Source organism: Sinohyriopsis cumingii, chromosome 1 (genome assembly GCF_028554795.1).
Source record: "Sinohyriopsis cumingii isolate HCF-2022 chromosome 1, ASM2855479v2, whole genome shotgun sequence".
NCBI lineage: Eukaryota > Metazoa > Mollusca > Bivalvia > Unionida > Unionidae > Sinohyriopsis > Sinohyriopsis cumingii.
The window spans coordinates 24,649,794-24,674,617 of NC_142961.1; the positions used below are offsets into that span (position 1 = coordinate 24,649,794).

At 31.2% G+C, this 24,824-nt stretch overlaps 1 protein-coding gene across 3 annotated transcripts in view; it reads left to right on the forward strand.

Annotated features, from left to right (window-relative positions):
• Window positions 1-24,824, forward strand: part of LOC149806562 (maltase-glucoamylase-like) — a 353,277-nt gene that overhangs the window by 218,834 nt on the left and 109,619 nt on the right. For all 3 annotated transcript variants that reach the window (XM_089954672.1, XM_089954663.1, XM_089954683.1), the window contains 6 exons: window positions 7,985-8,115; window positions 9,795-9,901; window positions 13,337-13,386; window positions 16,871-17,032; window positions 20,179-20,237; window positions 23,353-23,514. In XM_089954672.1, the coding sequence (XP_089810798.1) occupies window positions 7,985-8,115; window positions 9,795-9,901; window positions 13,337-13,386; window positions 16,871-17,032; window positions 20,179-20,237; window positions 23,353-23,514 (671 nt within the window). The remainder of the gene's footprint in view (window positions 1-7,984; window positions 8,116-9,794; window positions 9,902-13,336; window positions 13,387-16,870; window positions 17,033-20,178; window positions 20,238-23,352; window positions 23,515-24,824) is intronic.

Below are 24,824 nucleotides of genomic sequence, written 5' to 3' on the forward strand. Positions count from 1 at the left end.
AAAAGGAAAGAAACAAACTTTAATAAAAACTTTCTTACTTGGAATGTTAATGTCATAAGGAAAGAAACAAACTTTAATAAAAACCTTTCTTACTTGGAATGTTAATGTCAAAAGGAAAGAAACAAACTTTAATAAAAACCTTTCTTACTTGGAATGTTAATGTCACAAGGAAAGAAACAAACTTTAATAAAAACTTTCTTACTTGGAATGTTAATGTCAAAAGGAAAGAAACAAACTTTAATAAAAACCTTTCTTACTTGGAATGTTAATGTCATAAGGAAAGAAACAAACTTTAATAAAAATTTTCTTACTTGGAATGTTAATGTCAAAAGGAAAGAAACAAACTTTAATAAAAACTTTCTTACTTGGAATGTTAATGTCATAAGGAAAGAAACAAACTTTAATAAAAACCTTTCTTACTTGGAATGTTAATGTCATAAGGAAAGAAACAAACTTTAATAAAAATTTTCTTACTTGGAATGTTAATGCCAAAAGGAAAGAAACAAACTTTAATAAAAACTTTCTTACTTGGAATGTTAATGTCACAAGGAAAGAAACAAACTTTAATAAAAACTTTCTTACTTGGAATGTTAATGTCAAAAGGAAAGAAACAAACTTTAATAAAACCTTTCTTACTTGGAATGTTAATGTCATAAGGAAAGAAACAAACTTTAATAAAAATTTTCTTACTTGGAATGTTAATGCCAAAAGGAAAGAAACAAACTTTAATAAAACCTTTCTTACTTGGAATGTTAATGTCACAAGGAAAGAAACAAACTTTAATAAAAACTTTCTTACTTGGAATGTTAATGTCATAAGGAAAGAAACAAACCTTAATAAAAACCTTTCTTACTTGGAATGTTAATGTCAAAAGGAAAGAAACAAACTTTAATGAAAACTTTCTTGCTTGGAATGTTAATATCATAAGGAAAGAAACAAACTTTAATGAAACCTTTCTTACTTGGAATGTTAATGTCAAAAGGAAAGAAACAAACTTTAATGAAAACTTTCTTACTTGGAATGTTAATGTCATAAGGAAAGAAACAAACTTTAATGAAACCTTTCTTACTTGAAATGTTAATGTCATAAGGAAAGAAACAAACTTTAATAAAAACCTTTCTTACTTGGAATGTTAATGTCAAAAGGAAAGAAACAAACTTTAATAAAAACTTTCTTACTTGGAATGTTAATGTCAAAAGGAAAGAAACAAACTTTAATAAAAACTTTCTTACTTGGAATGTTAATGCCAAAAGGAAAGAAACAAACTTTAATAAAAACTTTCTTACTTGGAATGTTAATGTCACAAGGAAAGAAACAAACTTTAATGAAAACTTTCTTACTTGGAATGTTAATGTCACAAGGAAAGAAACAAACTTTGATAAAAACTTTCTTACTTGGAATGTTAATGCCAAAAGGAAAGAAACAAACTTTAATAAAAACTTTCTTACTTGGAATGTTAATGTCGCAAGGAAAGAAACAAACTTTAATAAAAACTTTCTTACTTGGAATGTTAATGCCAAAAGGAAAGAAACAAACTTTAATAAAAACTTTCTTACTTGGAATGTTAATGTCAAAAGGAAAGAAACAAACTTTAATAAAAACCTTTCTTACTTGGAATGTTAATGTCATAAGGAAAGAAACAAACTTTAATAAAAACTTTCTTACTTGGAATGTTAATGTCACAAGGAAAGAAACAAACTTTAATAAAAACTTTCTTACTTGGAATGTTAATGTCAAAAGGAAAGAAACAAACTTTAATAAAAACTTTCTTACTTGGAATGTTAATGTCATAAGGAAAGAAACAAACTTTAATAAAAACCTTTCTTACTTGGAATGTTAATGTCAAAAGGAAAGAAACAAACTTTAATAAAAACCTTTCTTACTTGGAATGTTAATGTCACAAGGAAAGAAACAAACTTTAATAAAAACTTTCTTACTTGGAATGTTAATGTCAAAAGGAAAGAAACAAACTTTAATAAAAACCTTACTTACTTGGAATGTTAATGTCATAAGGAAAGAAACAAACTTTAATAAAAATTTTCTTACTTGGAATGTTAATGCCAAAAGGAAAGAAACAAACTTTAATAAAAACTTTCTTACTTGGAATGTTAATGTCACAAGGAAAGAAACAAACTTTAATAAAAACTTTCTTACTTGAAATGTTAATGTCAAAAGGAAAGAAACAAACTTTAATAAAAACTTTCTTACTTGGAATGTTAATGTCACAAGGAAAGAAACAAACTTTAATAAAAACTTTCTTACTTGGAATGTTAATGTCAAAAGGAAAGAAACAAACTTTAATAAAAACTTTCTTACTTGGAATGTTAATGTCATAAGGAAAGAAACAAACTTTAATAAAAACCTTTCTTACTTGGAATGTTAATGTCAAAAGGAAAGAAACAAACTTTATAAAAACCTTTCTTACTTGGAATGTTAATGTCACAAGGAAAGAAACAAACTTTAATAAAAACTTTCTTACTTGGAATGTTAATGTCAAAAGGAAAGAAACAAACTTTAATAAAAACCTTTCTTACTTGGAATGTTAATGTCATAAGGAAAAAAATCAAACTTTAATAAAAATTTTCTTACTTGGAATGTTAATGCCAAAAGGAAAGAAACAAACTTTAATAAAAACTTTCTTACTTGGAATGATAATGTCACAAGGAAAGAAACAAACTTTAATAAAAACTTTCTTACTTGGAATGTTAATGTCAAAAGGAAAGAAACAAACTTTAATAAAAACCTTTCTTACTTGGAATGTTAATGTCATAAGGAAAGAAACAAACTTTAATAAAAATTTTCTTACTTGGAATGTTAATGCCAAAAGGAAAGAAACAAACTTTAATAAAAACTTTCTTACTTGGAATGTTAATGTCACAAGGAAAGAAACAAACTTTAATAAAAACTTTCTTACTTGGAATGTTAATGTCATAAGGAAAGAAACAAACCTTAATAAAAACCTTTCTTACTTGGAATGTTAATGTCAAAAGGAAAGAAACAAACTTTAATGAAAACTTTCTTACTTGGAATGTTAATGTCATAAGGAAAGAAACAAACTTTAATGAAACCTTTCTTACTTGAAATGTTAATGTCATAAGGAAAGAAACAAACTTTAATAAAAACCTTTCTTACTTGGAATGTTAATGTCAAAAGGAAAGAAACAAACTTTAATAAAAACTTTCTTACTTGCAATGTTAATGTCACAAGGAAAGAAACAAACTTTAATAAAAACTTTCTTACTTGGAATGTTAATGCCAAAAGGAAAGAAACAAACTTTAATAAAAACTTTCTTACTTGGAATGTTAATGTCAAAAGGAAAGAAACAAACTTTAATAAAAACCTTTCTTGCTTGGAATGTTAATGTCATAAGGAAAGAAACAAACTTTAATAAAAACTTTCTTACTTGGAATGTTAATGTCACAAGGAAAGAAACAAACTTTAATGAAAACTTTCTTACTTGGAATGTTAATGTCAAAAGGAAAGAAACAAACTTTAATAGAAACTTTCTTACTTGGAATGTTAATGTCAAAAGGAAAGAAACAAACTTTAATAAAAACCTTTCTTACTTGGAATGTTAATGTCACAAGGAAAGAAACAAACTTTAATAAAAACTTTCTTACTTGGAATGTTAATGTCAAAAGGAAAGAAACAAACTGTAATAAAAACCTTTCTTACTTGGAATGTTAATGTCATAAGGAAAGAAACAAACTTTAATAAAAATTTTCTTACTTGGAATGTTAATGCCAAAAGGAAAGAAACAAACTTTAATAAAAACTTTCTTACTTGGAATGTTAATGTCATAAGGAAAGAAACAAACTTTAATGAAAACTTTCTTACTTGGAATGTTAATGTCATAAGGAAAGAAACAAACTTTAATGAAACCTTTCTTACTTGAAATGTTAATGTCATAAGGAAAGAAACAAACTTTAATAAAAACCTTTCTTACTTGGAATGTTAATGTCAAAAGGAAAGAAACAAACTTTAATAAAAACTTTCTTACTTGGAATGTTAATGTCACAAGGAAAGAAACAAACTTTAATAAAAACTTTCTTACTTGGAATGTTAATGCCAAAAGGAAAGAAACAAACTTTAATAAAAACTTTCTTACTTGGAATGTTAATGTCAAAAGGAAAGAAACAAACTTTAATAAAAACCTTTCTTACTTGGAATGTTAATGTCATAAGGAAAGAAACAAACTTTAATAAAAACTTTCTTACTTGGAATGTTAATGTCACAAGGAAAGAAACAAACTTTAATAAAAACTTTCTTACTTGGAATGTTAATGTCAAAAGGAAAGAAACAAACTTTAATAAAAACTTTCTTACTTGGAATGTTAATGTCATAAGGAAAGAAACAAACTTTAATAAAAACCTTTCTTACTTGGAATGTTAATGTCAAAAGGAAAGAAACAAACTTTAATAAAAACCTTTCTTACTTGGAATGTTAATGTCACAAGGAAAGAAACAAACTTTAATAAAAACTTTCTTACTTGGAATGTTAATGTCAAAAGGAAAGAAACAAACTTAAATAAAACCTTTCTTACTTGGAATGTTAATGTCATAAGGAAGGAAACAAACTTTAATAAAAATTTTCTTACTTGGAATGTTAATGCCAAAAGGAAAGAAACAAACTTTAATAAAAACTTTCTTACTTGGAATGTTAATGTCACGAGGAAAGAAACAAACTTTAATAAAAACTTTCTTACTTGAAATGTTAATGTCAAAAGGAAAGAAACAAACTTTAATAAAAACTTTCTTACTTGGAATGTTAATGTCACAAGGAAAGAAACAAACTTTAATAAAAACTTTCTTACTTGGAATGTTAATGTCAAAAGGAAAGAAACAAACTTTAATAAAAACTTTCTTACTTGGAATGTTAATGTCATAAGGAAAGAAACAAACTTTAATAAAAACCTTTCTTACTTGGAATGTTAATGTCAAAAGGAAAGAAACAAACTTTAATAAAAACCTTTCTTACTTGGAATGTTAATGTCACAAGGAAAGAAACAAACTTTAATAAAAACTTTCTTACTTGGAATGTTAATGTCAAAAGGAAAGAAACAAACTTTAATAAAAACCTTTCTTACTTGGAATGTTAATGTCATAAGGAAAAAAATCAAACTTTAATAAAAATTTTCTTACTTGGAATGTTAATGCCAAAAGGAAAGAAACAAACTTTAATAAAAACTTTCTTACTTGGAATGATAATGTCACAAGGAAAGAAACAAACTTTAATAAAAACTTTCTTACTTGGAATGTTAATGTCAAAAGGAAAGAAACAAACTTTAATAAAAACCTTTCTTACTTGGAATGTTAATGTCATAAGGAAAGAAACAAACTTTAATAAAAATTTTCTTACTTGGAATGTTAATGCCAAAAGGAAAGAAACAAACTTTAATAAAAACTTTCTTACTTGGAATGTTAATGTCACAAGGAAAGAAACAAACTTTAATAAAAACTTTCTTACTTGGAATGTTAATGTCATAAGGAAAGAAACAAACCTTAATAAAAACCTTTCTTACTTGGAATGTTAATGTCAAAAGGAAAGAAACAAACTTTAATGAAAACTTTCTTACTTGGAATGTTAATGTCATAAGGAAAGAAACAAACTTTAATGAAACCTTTCTTACTTGAAATGTTAATGTCATAAGGAAAGAAACAAACTTTAATAAAAACCTTTCTTACTTGGAATGTTAATGTCAAAAGGAAAGAAACAAACTTTAATAAAAACTTTCTTACTTGCAATGTTAATGTCACAAGGAAAGAAACAAACTTTAATAAAAACTTTCTTACTTGGAATGTTAATGCCAAAAGGAAAGAAACAAACTTTAATAAAAACTTTCTTACTTGGAATGTTAATGTCAAAAGGAAAGAAACAAACTTTAATAAAAACTTTCTTACTTGGAATGTTAATGCCAAAAGGAAAGAAACAAACTTTAATAAAAACTTTCTTACTTGGAATGTTAATGTCAAAAGGAAAGAAACAAACTTTAATAAAAACCTTTCTTACTTGGAATGTTAATGTCATAAGGAAAGAAACAAACTTTAATAAAAACTTTCTTACTTGGAATGTTAATGTCAAAAGGAAAGAAACAAACTTTAATAGAAACTTTCTTACTTGGAATGTTAATGTCAAAAGGAAAGAAACAAACTTTAATAAAAACCTTTCTTACTTGCAATGTTAATGTCACAAGGAAAGAAACAAACTTTAATAAAAACTTTCTTACTTGGAATGTTAATGTCAAAAGGAAAGAAACAAACTGTAATAAAAACCTTTCTTACTTGGAATGTTAATGTCATAAGGAAGGAAACAAACTTTAATAAAAATTTTCTTACTTGGAATGTTAATGTCAAAAGGAAAGAAACAAACTTTAATAAAAACTTTCTTACTTGGAATGTTAATGTCATAAGGAAAGAAACAAACTTTAATGAAAACTTTCTTACTTGGAATGTTAATGTCATAAGGAAAGAAACAAACTTTAATGAAACCTTTCTTACTTGAAATGTTAATGCCATAAGGAAAGAAACAAACTTTAATGAAAACCTTTCTTACTTGGAATGTTAATGTCAAAAGGAAAGAAACAAACTTTAATAAAAACTTTCTTACTTGGAATGTTAATGTCATAAGGAAAGAAACAAACTTTAATAAAAACTTTCTTACTTGGAATGTTAATGTCAAAAGGAAAGAAACAAACTTTAATAAAAACTTTCTTACTTGGAATGTTAATGCCAAAAGGAAAGAAACAAACTTTAATAAAAACTTTTTTACGTGGAATGTTAATGTCACAAGGAAAGAAACAAACTTTAATAAAAACTTTCTTACTTGGAATGTTAATGTCACAAGGAAAGAAACAAACTTTAATAAAAACTTTCTTACTTGGAATGTTAATGTCATAAGGAAAGAAACAAACTTTAATAAAACCTTTCTTACTTGGAATGTTAATGTCAAAAGGAAAGAAACAAACTTTAATAAAAACCTTTCTTACTTGGAATGTTAATGTCACAAGGAAAGAAACAAACTTTAATAAAAACTTTCTTACTTGGAATGTTAATGTCAAAAGGAAAGAAACAAACTTTAATAAAAACTTTCTTACTTGGAATGTTAATGTCAAAAGGAAAGAAACAAACTTTAATAAAAACTTTCTTACTTGGAATGTTAATGCCAAAAGGAAAGAAACAAACTTTAATAAAAACTTTCTTACTTGGAATGTTAATGTCATAAGGAAAGAAACAAACTTTAATAAAAATTTTCTTACTTGGAATGATAATGTCAAAAGGAAAGAAACAAACTTTAATAAAAATTTTCTTACTTGGAATGTTAATGTCAAAAGGAAAGAAACAAACTTTAATAAAAATTTTCTTACTTGGAATATTAATGTCATAAGGAAATAAACTTTAATGAAACCTTTCTTACATGGAAAGGATGAGTTAATGTTTGAATATTAATTTTCTTTTAGTCAGACTTGTAAAATTATATAAGCAAAATGTAAAAGAGCACCAAATATGGCCCATATAATACATTATCCTTTGCATAAATAGTTGATTTTACCTACATACATATGTACATACATACATACATGTTTGGTTTAGAGTTTTGTGGCAAACAACTCGTAACACATGCATGCATGCATAAATACATACATATATACATTCATACATACATACATACATACATACATACATACATGTTTGGTTTAGAGTTTTGTGGCAAATAACTCTGAAGCTTATATTATGCCAAAGCGAGTTGAGTAAAGTGTGTTGGGAAATACCATGGTAACTGATCTGGGCTAATCTATGGTTGGAATCAAACATGCATCCTTGTGATGATGAGTCCAGTGCCTTAACCACTGTGCCACCATGGTTATCACATATATGCGAGAAGGAAGATATTTGGTATTATATTCTTATATTTCAATATTCTCACATAATTTATTTCAACCAAATTGAAAGCAGTAATGAGTATTTGTTTTGTTTGTACAAAATAGGGAGTTGTAGAAATCAGTGAGCAAGGAACCTTCCACAAGATACCCATTACTTCAGACACTCAAATCCCTCTCCATGTGAGAGGAGGCTACATCTTACCACTTCAGGCCCCTGCCAACAATACAGAGTTTAGGTAAGGAGTCTTCTATAATTGTTAGATATCACGAGGACTCTTCCATAATCATTAGATATCAGAAGAACTGCATAATCATCAGATATCACAAGGACTCTTCCATAAACAGTAGATATCACAAGGACTCTTCCATAATAATTATATATCACTTACTTTTGGTAGCAATGCTTTATTGGTAATATCTACATCTTGTTTGTTACATATGAAAATGGAAAAAGCATAGAACTGCATCTGACTTCTTAGAACTGCATCTGACTGCATAAAACTGCACAGACCCATATTTGCCATTGCATAATGCACTGGCAGGTTTCGATCAATGCAGTTTGTTAGGAGTAATCATTATAACAAACAATATAGACCCTGAGCAGCTGGCACATTATGTAATGGCAGATCAGTGTCTATGTTATTTGCAGTTTGACCAACTTTAAAGTGAGTACATATGGTACTACACTGTTCCATCATTCTAATGTTTTCTTGGTGACCAGAAATGGGTTTTACATTATAGACAAGTTCACCTCATTCTGGAGTATGTTACAATACTGAGGTATATTACAATACTGAGGTATGTTACATGAATAATGTAGGGGTGTTGTGAACAAAATTACATAAAACAGGGTATTCAATGATGTAAAACCAATGCAAACCCTAGCTCTTTTTATATCGACTCAATAGGGGAAAATATACATACTTGCTCTTTGGTCCAGTAACAGTGAATATCAAGTTTCATTTAATAATTAATGATGTCATTAACTTTTAATTGGTTTTAAACAGATGAAGATTATAATTGAAAAATACTCCCAATATGGGATTAGAACTGAATGCTGGCAGCCACATCACCAACTGTGATAATATTCATGAAATGCTTGTGTTTTTTTATGATGTAGTTTGACACTGACAACACTCTAAACTGTTTTTGTATTTTACATTTATTTCTAACATTAATATTGTAATGATATGAACACAAAAAAAACTCTATGAAACTTTTTTAAATATACCATGAACTTATCTTACTCTTTAGATGTTTTGCAGTTTTATTTCAGGAGTTGTGAATTTTCCCTATGGATACTGTTGAAAGAGACTTGTAACACATTTGAGCACAACTTGTTTTAATTTTTTATGATATTAAGTTTGGATATTAATCCACTATCTAGTCATCCTTCTTATAGTAATAGTCATCTTTCTTATAGTTACAGTCATCTTCTTATATTTACAGTCATCTTTCTTATAGTTGCAGTCATCTTCTTATACTTACAGTCATCTTTCTTATAGTTACAGTCATCTTTCTTATAGTTTCAGTCATCTTTCTTATAGTTAGTCATCTTATAGTTTCAGTCATCTTTCTTATAGTTAGTCATCTTCTTATAGTTACAGTCATCTTATAGTTAGTCATCTTCTTATAGTTACAGTAATCTTTCTTACAGTTACAGTCATCTTCTTATAGTTACAGTCATCTTTCTTATAGTTACAGCCCTATTTTTAGATCCCTCCCAAAAAATGTCAAGTCATCCACAAGAAAAATAAAAAGGAACACAAAAATAAAATAAAAAGAAGAGTGATAAAGATTGTTTCAAGCAATATGATTTTATTTATCTGTATTTGTACAGTAGATTACTGATAGGAATACAAATTAAAATGTGATGAGTGGTACATGTGTCTAATTTTTCTTGATGCACTTTTAGTCGAAAGAATCCATTCAAGCTTCTGGTTGCCTTGGAAGATTCAGAGAACACTGGCAGAGGAATGGTTGCTGATGGACATTTATTCTGGGATGATGGAGATTCAATTGGTAAGCTGTCTTAGAGAAGTGCTGATGCCATTTTCCTACTCCATCACATCATGCATTCTCTGATTTGCTAATATTTGTTTCAGGACAGTATGGATTTCCTCTTGACCCCAGGGTACTATACCTTCCTTTTGTCCTTACACTGCTGCCATGCCCTGATCTCAGATGATGTCAGATTAAATTATTTGAAGTACTATATCTGTTATTGCCTTTTCCTAAGGTAACTGTTCTCATTCAGTGTTGTCTGACGGGTTATAGTGCTCAGACACACTCCACCAGACAACACTGAAAAGAAGTGTTCAGACACTATCCACCAGACAGCACTGAAAAGAAGTGTTCAGACACTTTCCACAAACAGCACTGAAAAGAAGTGTTCAGACACTATCCACCATACAGCAGTGAAAAGCACCAATCAGACTATAGTGTCAGAAAATACTGTAGAAAAATAGTGCTCAGACAATATCCACCAGACAGCACTGAAAAGAAGCATTTAGACACTATCTACCAGACATCACTGAAAAGAAGTGTTCAGACACTATCCACCAGACAGCACTGAAAAGAAGTGTTCAGATACTATCTGTGAGAAAGCACTGGAAAGAATTGTTCAGACACTATCCACCAGACATAACTAAAAAGAAGTGTTCAGACATTATCCACACTGAAAAGAAGTGTTCAGACACTATCCACCAGACAGCACTGGAAAGAAGTGTTCAGACACTATCTGCACTGAAAAGAAGTGTTCAGACACTATCCACCACACATCACTGAAAAGAAGTGACCAGACACTATTGACCATACAGCAGTGAAAAGAACCACTCAGACACTATAGCATCCAGACAATACTGCAGAAAAATAGTGCTCATACACAATCCACCAGGCAGCACAGAAAAGAAGTGTTCAGGCACTATCCACCAGACAGCACTGAAAAGATGTGTTCAGACACTATCTACCAGACAGCAGTGAAAAGAAGCATTCAGACACTACAGCACTGAAAAGAACCACTCAAACACTATATCATCTAGACAATCCTGTAGAAAAATAGAGTTCAGACACTATCCACCAGACATAACTGAAAAGAAATGTTCAGACACTATGCACCAGACAGCACTGAAAAGAAGTGTTCAGACACTATCCACCAAACAGTACTGAAAAGAAGTGTTCAGACACTATCCACCATACAGCAGTGAAAAGAACCAATCAGACTCTATAGTGTCCAGACAATACTGTAGAAAAATGGTGCTCAGACACTATCTACCAGACATCACTGAAATGAAGTGTTAAGACACGATCCACCAGACATCACTGAAAAGAAGTGACCAGACACTATCCACCATACATCAGTGAAACCACTCAGACACTATAGCATCCAGACAATACTGTAGAAAAATAGTGCTCAGACACAATCCACCAGGCAGCACAGAAAAGAAGTGTTCAGACACTATCCACCAGACAGCACTGAAAAGATGTGTTCAGACACTATCTACCAGACAGCACTGAAAAGAGGTGTTCAGATGCAATCCACCATACATCACTGAAAAGAAGTGTTCAGACACAATCCACCAGACAGCACTGAAAATAAGTTTTCAGACACTATCCACCAGACATAACTGAAAAGAAGTGTTCAGACACTATCTACAGACAGCACTAAAAAAGAAGTGTTCAGACACTATCTACCAGACAGCACTGAAAAGAAGTGTTCAGATACTGTCCATGAGAAAGCACTGAAAAGAAGTGTTCAGACACAATCCACCAGGCAGCACTGAAAAGAAGCACTCAGACACTATAGCATCCAGACAATACTGTAGAAAAATAGTGCTCAGGCACTATTGCCACCAGAAAACACTGTAGAACAACAGTGTTCAAACACTATAGCCACCAGATGACACTATAGAAAAATAGTGCTTAGACCCTACAGACACCAGACAACACTGAAGAACAGTGTTCAGAAGGTATAACCACCATACAATGAAGAACAGTGCTCAAACACTATAATCACCAGACAAAACTGAAGAACAGTGTTCAGACACCAAAGCCACCAGATGACATAGTAGAAAATAAGTACTAATAAACTATAGCTACCAGGTGACACTGTAGAAGAATAGTGCTCAGACACTAAAGCAACCAAACAACACTGTAGAAGAGCAGACACCTCAGAAGAAGGCAATAATATTAGAATAGTATTATATAGGGCATGACTACACATTGTTGTATGCTACCCTCTCATTGGGCTCATCCATCTATTTCCCATTTCATTATATTCCGTTACATCCAAAGATGCCATCAGAGAATTGTAAAGGTCCTTAAATATTTCATTACCATTCCATCAACAGAAAATCTGAATAAATACCATAGATACCAAGCTGAATAAATGCCATAGATACCAAGCTAAATAAATGCCATAGATACCAAGCTGAATAAATGCCATAGATACCAAGCTGAATAAACACCATAGACACCAAGCTAAAGCTCATCCTACCATTTGAAAGAGGAAATCAAGGAGGTCGTATGTCTATGGGTTGAATTCTCACCTCTCTATTAAATTCATATGGAATATGATGTACAAAATGATTTTCAGAAATAAACTTTGCTGTATTAAACAATAAAAAAATCTGATGAAATGGACAGAAATGTACCAGAAATCTTAAATACACTGGCTAAAACATTTGCAAAAACCTCCTTACAAAAAGAATTCTTTTGAAACGTTCCACTATGTAAACTGAAAGAAAAGGTTCTTGTAAATTTCAAATCTGCTAATGCTGAAAATTGCAATAAACATTTCCCTCTCAGAGTTACGATCTCTGATCACCAGTTTTCTGATAGAAAGAAATTTCATAATCAAGGTTGGCAGCACACTTTTGAAAGCTATCCTCGGGAGATGGATGTATCTCTTGGTGGCCTATTGTCTACTACTATTTAACATCAAGATTGATGGCACAGTGAAATGCCTTAAAGAATTTCCAAGGTCAAATGCTTTTTTAATAAGGTCATTTTTGACTGATCATTTAATTATTTTCAATACAGTAACTTAAAATACCTCAACCAAAAGTCCAACTTACTTTGAAAAGCTTAAAATACCTCAGGCAGATGCTTATTGATTATTGAACTGCTGGGTTCAAGGGCAAGGTCACTGAAGCTGAAAATGTTATTTCCATTTTGCATGACAAGTCAGGTTTTCTCAGCCTAATTTTTATCAAACTTCTTTTAGGCAGGATACTCTTGGGCTAAAAACTGCTAGGTAACCATGATTGACAGCTGGCTGTCCAGGGACAACCATTGATTTTTTAAAAATGTTCCAGCCCTGTATAATATATTTTCAACTTAAATAAACAGAAGTTTGATTAGCACAGAAACTTAGACATTTTGCCAGGGATTTAATGCATCTCAGTTATTTTAAATGATTGCTTATTGATGTTCTTTTAATTATTTATATCATTTCAGACACATATGAAAAGGGCAATTATTATTTTGCAAGATTCAAGTTTCAAAGCGTAAGTGAAATAGTCATAGATCAGTATTTGTAAGTACATAATATTAGACACATTAACCATTCCGGACTTTGCAGATATATATAAAGAATATTTGTGAAAATTACCTGTTTTGAATTTCATAAAGTTTTCTGTCACAAGTAAGGAATAAAATACTTTTTACTGATTACTGTGTCACTCTTCTGGTTTATGAGAGACCATAGGTAACTATCAACTGACAAGGTATGAGAGCTTTGTGCTATATTAGGAACTCACCAAAGTCAGTTTTCCTACTTTTATCCTGATATGAATGTACTCCACAGTTTGGCTTCATAAAATTTAGTTTTTCATCCATAAGTCTCCAACATATAAATTTACACATTCTTCACAAAATAACATCTAAACATGGCCACAGTTTAACATTTTTCATTGTTCTAAAATTCAAACTATATTTTTGTCTTCCTGCTCTCCTGCTCATATTTTCAAATCTCCCAAAAAATTGAATGTTCTGAATGAATTCCAGATCCGAGAATGTACTGGCCTGCGAACAGTCCTGATGTATTAAAATGGCATTGTTCAGAACTCCTTTGAATAAGTCATAATAGTCCAAGAATAATAATATTTTAGTCCAATGAGCACTTTGTAATTCTAATCAAAAATCCAAATGTCTCCTTTCAGATTATCTCTAAACACAGCATTAATAACTCTGCAGACTGATATTAACATAAGAACATGTGAAATTAGAATGCTAAATAGGAATGAATTAATTGCTAAGTTCTCTCGTTATAGACACACATTTATGGGCCTAAAACACAATTTTCTGACTACATGACATTTCACAGTACCCCACTTGACTGACCCATCCAAAGGGAAATAATTCAATTTTTCTAAGAACCGACCTGACCTTACAAGCCAATGAGAAGACACTAACTTGTCAACATGTTCAATATATAGGCTAAATTTAACTTATATACACCTATGTATAGGTCAATATCTTTCAAATAGAATCTATACCATGGGCAAAACCTTGGCTACATAATATCTTTTTTATAGATGATCACTGCAAATTTATATCATGAATCCAAAGATGTCACAATATAGATGCAGTCCAGAGTTTACACAAAATGCATAGATACAGAACACATCATTACATTGTCATATTTTATGTTTATATCATATGTGCATAACAGATTTCCCAGAAAACGTACAAGTTTCTTCAGTTTGAAACCTTATATTGCAGATTCATTATATTACCATTAATTAAGAATATTGTTTATGAACCAGTAATTAAGAATATTGTTTGTGGACCAGTCTTTACTTATAAAAATAGGTCACAAGCTGTTAAGCAGAACAGGCTTTACTGATGAGTCATGGATTTTAATTGACTGCATAATAACAGATGAGAGTAATCTTTTTCAACTTTAAATATATCAGAACAAAACAAGGACAAATAAATAGCACTTTACAAAATTAAAAAAGATTATGAGAGTAATGTAATACAACATTCAGGCTGGGCACATTGTTATGCATGTCACAGGATATTGGTGTTGATCACTCTGCACAAAGTTGATTGTAATTGTTGCATGTAATATATAGATTGTGCTTTTTATGCTCAGATTTCCTAGATTATGCTTATACAGCACATAGGAATTGACAGAAGGTTTAGCTACCTTCTAAGGTCCATGGTTGCATCAAAGAATGGGTACTGTAACACCCATTGTCTCATCATCAGGGCTGTACATGCTCACTGAACCACACCAAAATGATTTCTGTTCTTTTAGCTAGAGACTTTTTTTACTGTATAATAATTTGGTATTTAGTATGTAAACTTCTGAGGCCCAGGTTGGCAATATGGATAAGCTGGTTCTCAAAAGAACAGATGAAGTGAAATGAACTAAGTCTGTTCTCATACGCAGCACAGGATTGGACAAAGATACCTTACAACAGTTGTCACTGTCACTGCTGCTGCCTGACTCACAGTATATGTTATATTTAAAGGGAAGAGAGATGAAGATACTTTCATAGCTGCTCATTGGATTCTAGGAACACAGTGGATGCATACAGTATATATGAAATTCAACTTATTGAAAATATGGGATAAGAAGACCAAACATTAGGACAATACACAAATTGTAGACTGCATTCAAAGCCATATCTCCAATGATGTAAAGCATAATTTCAAAAGAAGCAAGACATATCTCCCACATTATGATGTGCTTCATTCTAAAATGATACTGGATATAATGTACCACTATGGACCCCATGACTCAAATCATACCATTGTTTTGCAACATGGATTGAAAGGAAACATTGTGAAGATTAGTGTTATATCTTTATTTCATTTTTCAAAGTACCACTATTTACCAAATTTTGATAATTCCCACTATACTGCATATTGGTATATGTTGTTGTTCATGATTCTGTACAAACTGCAGTTCTTGCTATAATGCATCTTGGTACATAACATGGTCAGTGGATATGGATCCAAGCTACTGCATTATAATCATGGAGTGCTGTAGCTGCATCTTCTTGATTTATGTAGAAAGCCTGTCAATGCCCTGGTGAGAAAAGAGTGGGTAGAGTACATCAGCAAAACCAAGCTTGGTGAGAAAGGAGTGGGTGGAGTACATCAGCAAAAGCATGCTTGGTGAGAAATGAGTATGTGGAGTGCATCAGCAGAAACAAGCTTGGTGAGAAATGAGTGTGTGGAGTGCATCAGTAGAAGCAAGCTTGGTGAGAAATGAGTGTGTGGAGTACATCAGCAGAAGCATGCTTGTTGAGAAGGGAGTGGGTTGTGTACATCAACAAAAGCATGCTTGTTGAGAAAGGAGTGGGTCGTGTACATCAGCAGAAGCAAGCTTGGCGAGAAAGGAGTGGGTTGTGTACATCAACAGAAGCAGGCTTGGTGAGAAAGGAGTGGGATGTGTACATCAACAGAAGCAGGCTTGGTGAGAAAGGAGTGTGTGGAGTACATCAACAGAAGATAGTTTGGTGATGAAGGGAGCATAAAACCCTCTACCAGATATTTGATGGTAGGTGGGTATGAAAGGCCTATATTTCTATTCCTGAGAGACCAGAGCTCATTTAAAAATCTTTCCAAATAACTAGAATTTTCAACTCCATGAATGAATCTGAGGACTTTCTTGTTAACTTTATTTAGGAGGAGGATATGCAGCCAGAGGCAATTACCACTGCTTATTAGTTGATTGAGCAGAGTAATTTGAGGGTTTGAACCAGATTGTATTCCAGATATATATGAATGATTGTGAGATGGTTCCATATTGATACTAAAAATATGTACTTGTGACTGATGCTGCAGTGATGTTACATTTAACTAAACAAATTAGAATCGAATGTTATATTCTCACATTCCTTGTAGGATTCTGCTTTATTCCTGATCAACACATAATGTAGGATTACTTGATGTGATTCAATATAAAAAATGTATTGCTTCTTTTAATTTTTTTTGTGATTCTGCTTTTCATTTGAAGCTTGTATCTTTTTCTAGAATCAGCTGACAATGACTATAGAGGACAACAAAATGGCTGACCAGGCATTGGCTTCCTTGTACATTAACATGGTACAAATTATGGGTGTAAAGCAGAACACCAAATTCATCTATGTGAATGACACAGTCCACACCAACTTCACATTAGATACAACAACAAAGGCATGTGGATTTTATAATGTTATTACAGTAAAGCAGTATAGATATTATTCTTTCTTCATAATAATAATAATAATATCTGTGCAAATTATTCTTACTTGAATGATTTCTATTTGATCCCAAATTATTCTCACTTGAATGGTTTCTATTTGATCCCAAATCAGCTATTTTGACTTTGAATAACTAAAACTAAACCAGAATCAAATTGTGACATTAAAGAGTGTCTTGTAAAAGACGGTATACCTCATCATTTACCAAGTGAATTGAAAAAATGTACTAAATTATTATCAGTATTACATTATTATATGTATTTATCTTCATTTCCTTCAATGTGACCCTAAATACGATACAACTTTGAATCCATAGTTTGAATGAAGTAAAAGGCTAATCCATAGTTTGAATGAAGTAAAAGGCTAATCCATAGTTTGAATGAAGTAAAAGGCTAATCTTTAGTCTGAATGAAGTAAAAGGTTAATCCATAGTTTGAATGAAGTAAAAGGCTAATCCATAGTTTGAATGAAGTAAAAGGCTAATCCATAGTTTGAATGAAGTAAAAGGCTAATCCATAGTTTGAATGAAGTAAAAGGCTAATCTATAGTTTGAATGAAGTAAAAGGCTAATCCATAGTTTGAATGAAGTAAAAGGTTAATCCATAGTTTCAATGAAGTAAAAGGCTAATCCATAGTTTGAATGAAGTAAAAGGTTAATCCATAGTTTGAATGAAGTAAAAGGTTAATCCATAGTTTGAATGAAGTAAAAGGCTAATCCATAGTTTGAAGTAAAAGGCTAATCCATAGTTTGAATGAAGTAAAAGGTTAATCCATAGTTTCAATGAAGTAAAAGGCTAATCCATAGTTTGAATGAAGTAAAAGGCTAATCCATAGTTTGAATGAAGTTAAAGGCTAATCCATAGTTTGAATGAAGTTAAAGGCTAATCCATAGTTTGAATGAAGTAAAAGGTTAATCCATAGTTTCAATGAAGTAAAAGGTTAATCCATAGTTTCAATGAAGTAAAAGGCTAATCCATAGTTTGAAGTAAAAGGCTAATCCATAGTTTGAATGAAGTAAAAGGTTAATCCATAGTTTGAATGAAGTAAAAGGCTAATCTATAGTTTGAATGAAGTAAAAGGTTAATCCATAGTTTGAAGTAAAAGGCTAATCCATAGTTTGAATGAAGTAAAAGGTTAATCCATAGTTTGAATGAAGTAAAAGGTTAATCCATAGTTTGAATCAAGTAAAAGGCTAATCCATAGTTTGAATGAAGTAAAAGGCTAATCTATAGTTTGAATGAAGTAAAAGGCTAATCTATAGTTTGAATGAAGTAAAAGGCTAATCCATAGTTTGAATGAAGTAAAAGGTTAATCCATAGTTTAAATGAAGTAAAAGGTTGATCCATAGTTTGAATGAAGTAAAAGGTTAATCCATAGTTTCAATGAAGTAAAAGGCTAATCTATAGTTCGAATGAAGTAAAAGGCTAATCCATAGTTTGAAGTAAAAGGCTAATCCATAGTTTGAATGAAGTAAAAGGTTAATCCATAGTTTGAATGAAGTAAAAGGCTAATCTATAGTTTGAATGAAGTAAAAGGCTAATCCATAGTTTGAATGATGTAAAAGGCTAATCTTTAGTCTGAATGAAGTAAATGGTTAATCGATAGTTTGAATGAAGTAAAAGGCTAATCCATAGTTTGAATGAAGTAAAAGGCTAATCCATAGTTTGAATGAAGTAAAAGGCTAATCCATAGTTTGAATGAAGTAAAAGGCTACTCCACATTTTGAATGAAATAAAAGGCTAATCCATATTTTGAATGGAGTAAAAGGCTAATCTTTAGTCTGAATGAAGTAAAAGGCTAATCCATTGTTTGAATGAAGTAAAAGGCTAATCACTAAAAGACTTATGATGTGATCACTAAAAGACTTCTTATGATGTGGTCACTAAAAGACTTCTTATGATTTGGTCACTAAAAGACTTATGGTAAGGTCACTCTAAAAGACTTCTTATGATGTGGTCACTAAAAGACGTGATTTGGTCACTAAAAGACTTATGATGTGGTCACTAAAAGACTTCTTATGATGTGGTCACTAAAAGACTTATGGTAACGTCACTAAAAGACTTACGATGTGGTCTCTAAAAGACTTATGATATGGTTACTAAAGGGCTTCTTATGATGTCTAATTGGTTATGAATAAAAATGGTCCTGATCAGTTGTGGCCATGTTGAAAATCTTGTTATCACTACTCCTCATGAAGCTATGGTTGTATCGACATGGAGTTTTTGCAAACATGCTTCTCTCTATGTTTATTTGGTCCCAAATGATAATAAGGCCTATAATGACCTCCCAAAATATGAAAAATCTTGTAAAACTTACGTCTTCTAAAACGATGATCATGCCAACATTAAAATTAAACAACCTTCATTCTTGCAATATATAGTTGCTTCTGTATTAAAATCAGATGCTGATCTAACTTCCAGATTAATTCCTTGATGGACATCCTGGCAACCTTTATTTATCCACCTCAGATGGAAAGACTCTCATCAACATTTGGTTTTCACTAAAACAACAGTATAACAGTATGTAAATGGTTCTGAATGAAAATGACATTCATCTAACTTTGTATATGGCACAATAGTGTCCATCTTTAAGATTTTGTTATTACTACTTTTCTTGCATGAAGATGATGGCCTTGGCATGGGGATTTCACTGAAACACTTCATGCAACATTCAATTGGTCCTAAATGGAAATAGTGCTATCTGACCACCTGAATATCTAAAAATTTTGGGAGGAATTTCGAAAACCAGACCCAGTGCATTGCAGTTGTTTAAGAATGTCAGAGATGGTTTTACTAATACTCAACAGTTAAAAAGAAGAAATGTTTTTTCTTGGATTTCTGTAAATTCTTTTTAGCGATATGACCATCAGTCCCTTTAAAGGTCTGTGTTTTCTTAATATAAAGGTTTTCCACTACACATAATGAAAGATGTGAGGAGCAAGAATAGGAAAAATCCATATTAGTGTCACTCTCAAAATTTTCGTGATTGTAGGATATTGTCTTGTAAAAACATGTTTAAGATAAGACGTGAAATTTACTTGCACTATATATGTGTATCACATGAAAATAAGATTCTCTGAACTTTTATTCCATATTTCAGGTTCTTCTCATTAATAACTTACAGCTATTCCTGAGTCAAGAGTTTACTGTGGAATTGAGGTAAGTTGTAACTATTCTTTAAAACTGAGGTACCATATATAGTCATGTATAAGCCTGTTCGCGTATAAGCCGACCCCCAAACTGAACAGGTACAAACACTAAAAAGTGCATGACCCACATATAAGCCAACTAATAATAGTTTCAGAAATAATGCTTTAAAAATCATGCTAATACTATAAAAGCTGAGCTGTAGTTTGCTTTGATGTAAGTGAGCTTACACCATACCTGTCAACTTTCACGCCAGGAGGAAAAAAACCCCGATTTTGGGGTTGCTCCACGCCTACCTCCTGATTTCATAATATCTTCCGATTTTTGCACAGAACTCCTGATTATTACATTATGTCTTCAATTTTCATTTCTTCTAAACAAGAAACGTCCTACATGTTCTGTTGTGATGAAATAATAATTATTTTTGTATAAAGAATTTGCTTCTTCACTAAATAGAATGTTGAGTTTAAACATTATTCACATAAATTAATGATTTTTTTTTTTTACCTAAACAATAATACCAAAAATAAAAATATAAACCAGAACAAAAAAATAAATCACAACTATAAAATCATCCACATTTAATTACAATCCCAAGAATGATCACTACGAATGCTGTAACTCCATATGCTACAACTCCATTCCCATGAAAGAAACTTACACAAGTCAACACCTGGCATTTTTGTACCATAATTATATACCAGTGTTAAACTGGTATGGTTACTGGTCAAAATTCCCTCTTATCACAAAACCAGTTCCAGGGTTTTATTGATTAACTGGCCTGTACTGCTGTCACAAAACGAAAGACAAATTCACCGACTATCAACATAGGAGACACAGAAACATAAAGCTTTCCATTGTGTGGAAAGTTATGTTTGTTAGCTAAAACATAAAACTAAAATTGATTGATGTTGATCTTAGTTGATCTCTATGAGAATTTTAGCCTTTATTATTACCACTCTTTGTGAACATGTAAATTATGATGGTTATGTGCCTTGTACAAATAAACGTGCATACCTTTTTAAAATATTACCTCAAATTGTAGGATCACTTATATCATTGAAAATGAGTAACTCATGAGTGCATGATTCAACGTAAATGAAACAGCTATTAAGCACTAGCTGAAATGCTATCTGGAAGGATGTAATTTGGTCAAAACAATGAATAAAGCAAAATCAACATCTATGTTTGGGAATAAGTAAGGATTTAAATGATGATACGCATCCTTTGCACTGTGTAAGTACTGTACATTAGAATTCGGCATGGTCTCCCTGGTAAACTCAACCGGCTTACAAATTATGAAGTCTCTATTTACATTTATTTAACTTCATGCTGGAGTAATCAGAAAATATGCACGTGCAAAATAATAAAAAAATCAATCATAGTACTTTATAACAGTTTAATAATTGTTGGGTCACCAAAAGTTACTTTTTTTTCATGCCTATGTCTTAGGACACAGAACAAATTATTGTTTCATGTCCCAGGACTTACAGCCATTACAGTAGTCAACAAAAAGACATAAAAACTGTCAAGTTTGTACATTGGCCTGTGGATATGCTGACCCTCCCTTCTTCCAGGCCTTTATTTTTTCCTAAATTATCTGGCTTATATGTGAGTATATACAGTATGTCATATGTTCATCAATTCTTTGTGATTCAGAATTTGCTTTTCCACCATGATGTCTAGATGCAAGGCAGTTTATCACTGTGCTTGTTTCTTGGACATCATTTAATTGAAATAATAGATTGCTAAGTTTTTTGTGGAGAAGCACCTCAAGTTGTAATAAGTGGTACCTAAAATTAGATCATTGTGATCTATTTGCCAGGCTATCATTGAAATTGGTCAGCCCATGCATAGATATTAAAGTCAGAATGGGTGGACTTGGTATTCCAAACCAACAAATGTTTGTAGTACCAATCCAGACTAGTCCCTTTGAAAATTGCTGGTCCAGATTTTGATCTCACAAACCACAAGCATGTTCTTACATTTTTTCACAAAATAGAAACCATCATATGCAGTGTGAAATAATTTGACTAAAATTGAATGAAGACGAATAGTTCCAAATATTTTGTCCATACTTAATTTTCTGCTAACCTGACAGACTCTCAGAAATGTTAGTGCTCACAGTGCCTTCAGTTTGCCCTTTAACAGGCTGCAACAGTTTATTTATCTTCTGGATGCTTTATAATTACATATCCTGTAAAATAATGTAGTCACAGGCTGCAACAGGTTTTTTGTCTTCTGTATGCTTTATAATTACATATCCTGTAAAATAACATCACAGGATGCAACAGTTTATTTATCTTCTGTATGCTTTATAAATACATATCCAGTAAAATAACATCACAGGCTGCAACAGTCTATTTATCTTCTGTATGCTTTATAATTAAATATCCTTTAAAATAATTTTGTACATCTGCCAAAACACCAATTCACAGATTGCTGCACCTGTCTTTCGTAATTAATTTGCAGCTTGTGCTTGACCTTGAGACCAGTCAAAACCATTATTGTAAAAAATGAAGTCATTTTAAAACCAGTGAGCAAGAAGCTTGCATCAGCCTTTGGAAAAAAAAGTGGTTCCAAGGCAGGAAAGCATTGTCCTTGAAGTATTGTATTATAATTGATCTGTTGTTGCTTTGCTTTATATAAAATTAGTTTTTGTATGGTTGAAGTTAGGACAAAAAGACAACATTTGATATAGATAGTAAATTATTAAAATTCTTAAGCTGTTAGTAATCCAATCAACCCAGATTAAGATTTTCTGGCAAAGTTTACAAGCATTCATGTACAGGAACAGTGTTATTGTCAAATATAATTTATCACTATGACTTGCACATTTTTTCCTGACATTACTGCCAGGAAATATTCATGGGGTTTCAGATGAAGTATTTAACCAATTTCCACAAGGCAATGACTAATATCAGTCTATCATTTAGGTAATTTTCAACTTGACATTGCCTCAAAAGTGATTCAGGCAACAGGCTCATTTGGTTGAAAAACAATTTCCTGTTTTATAAGAAATAAATCCATTTCATTACATAGAAAAAATGGTGAATGGGGAAGAATACTCAGTAAAATAGTTCGTTCCCTGAAACTTTGTTTATTGAGATGTGTTTGTAATTTCCAGTGAATACAGACGTCCAAATGAAAAGGAGACCATGAGAATTGACTGCTTTCCCGACATTGATGATCGTTCGAATGCAGAAGCTGAAATAGAGTGCAAGAGGAGACATTGTATCTTCAGTCCAGTTCAGGATGCAGTCAACATTCCAAAATGCTACATGAATATGTATGTATCACCAAAATATATACCAGTTATTTTATCTATAGTCCAGTTCAGGATGCAGTCAACATTCCAAAATGCTACATAAAAATGTGTTTCACCAAAATATTTACTAATTAATTAATGTTTAGTCCTGTTGGGATGCAGTCCAACATTACAAAATGTTACATGGATATGTATGTATATATTTACTAATTAATTCATCTTTAGTCCAGTTCAGGATGCAGTCAGTATTCCAAAATGCTACATAAATATGTATGTTTCACCAAAATATTTACTAATTAATTTATCTCTAGTCCTGTTGGGATGCAGTCAGTATTCCAAAATGCTACATGAATATGTATGTTTCACCAAAATATTTACTAATTAATTTATCTCTAGTCCTGTTGGGATGCAATCAGTATTCCAAAATGCTACATGAATATGTATGTTTCACCAAAATATTTACTAATTAATTTATCTCTAGTCCTGTTGGGATGCAGTCAGTATTCCAAAATGCTACATGAATATGTATGTTTCACCAAAATATTTACTAATTAATTTATCTCTAGTCCTGTTGGGATGCAGTCAGTATTCCAAAATGCTACATGAATATGTATGTTTCACCAAAATATTTACTAATTAATTTATCTCTAGTCCTGTTGGGATGCAGTCAGTATTCCAAAATGCTACATGAATATGTATGTTTCACCAAAATATTTACTAATTAATTTATCTCTAGTCCTGTTGGGATGCAGTCAGTATTCCAAAATGCTACATGAATATGTATGTTTCACCAAAATATTTACTAATTAATTTATCTCTAGTCCTGTTGGGATGCAGTCAGTATTCCAAAATGCTACATGAATATGTATGTTTCACCAAAATATTTACTAATTAATTTATCTCTAGTCCTGTTGGGATGCAGTCAGTATTCCAAAATGCTACATGAATATGTATGTTTCACCAAAATATTTACTAATTAATTTATCTCTAGTCCTGTTGGGATGCAGTCAGTACTCCAAAATGCTACATGAATATGTATGTATCACCAAAATATTTACCAATTAATTGTTCTTTCATCATTCCTGCACAATCATTTTGAAAATTTTTGCATGTATAAAAAGATAATGTAAATTTTTCACCTTTTCAACAAACACTCAGCTGATGCTAAATTAGACTGTTTTACCTAAAAAAGAAATTGTTTTACATATAAAAAAATACCCTATTCATCCTTTTTAATATCTTTGAACTCATTTGCACCCTCATCTTAGATAAAAAAGTTAAAAAAATTATTTTGACCAAATTCATTATAGTATCTGGTAGGTAAAATACAG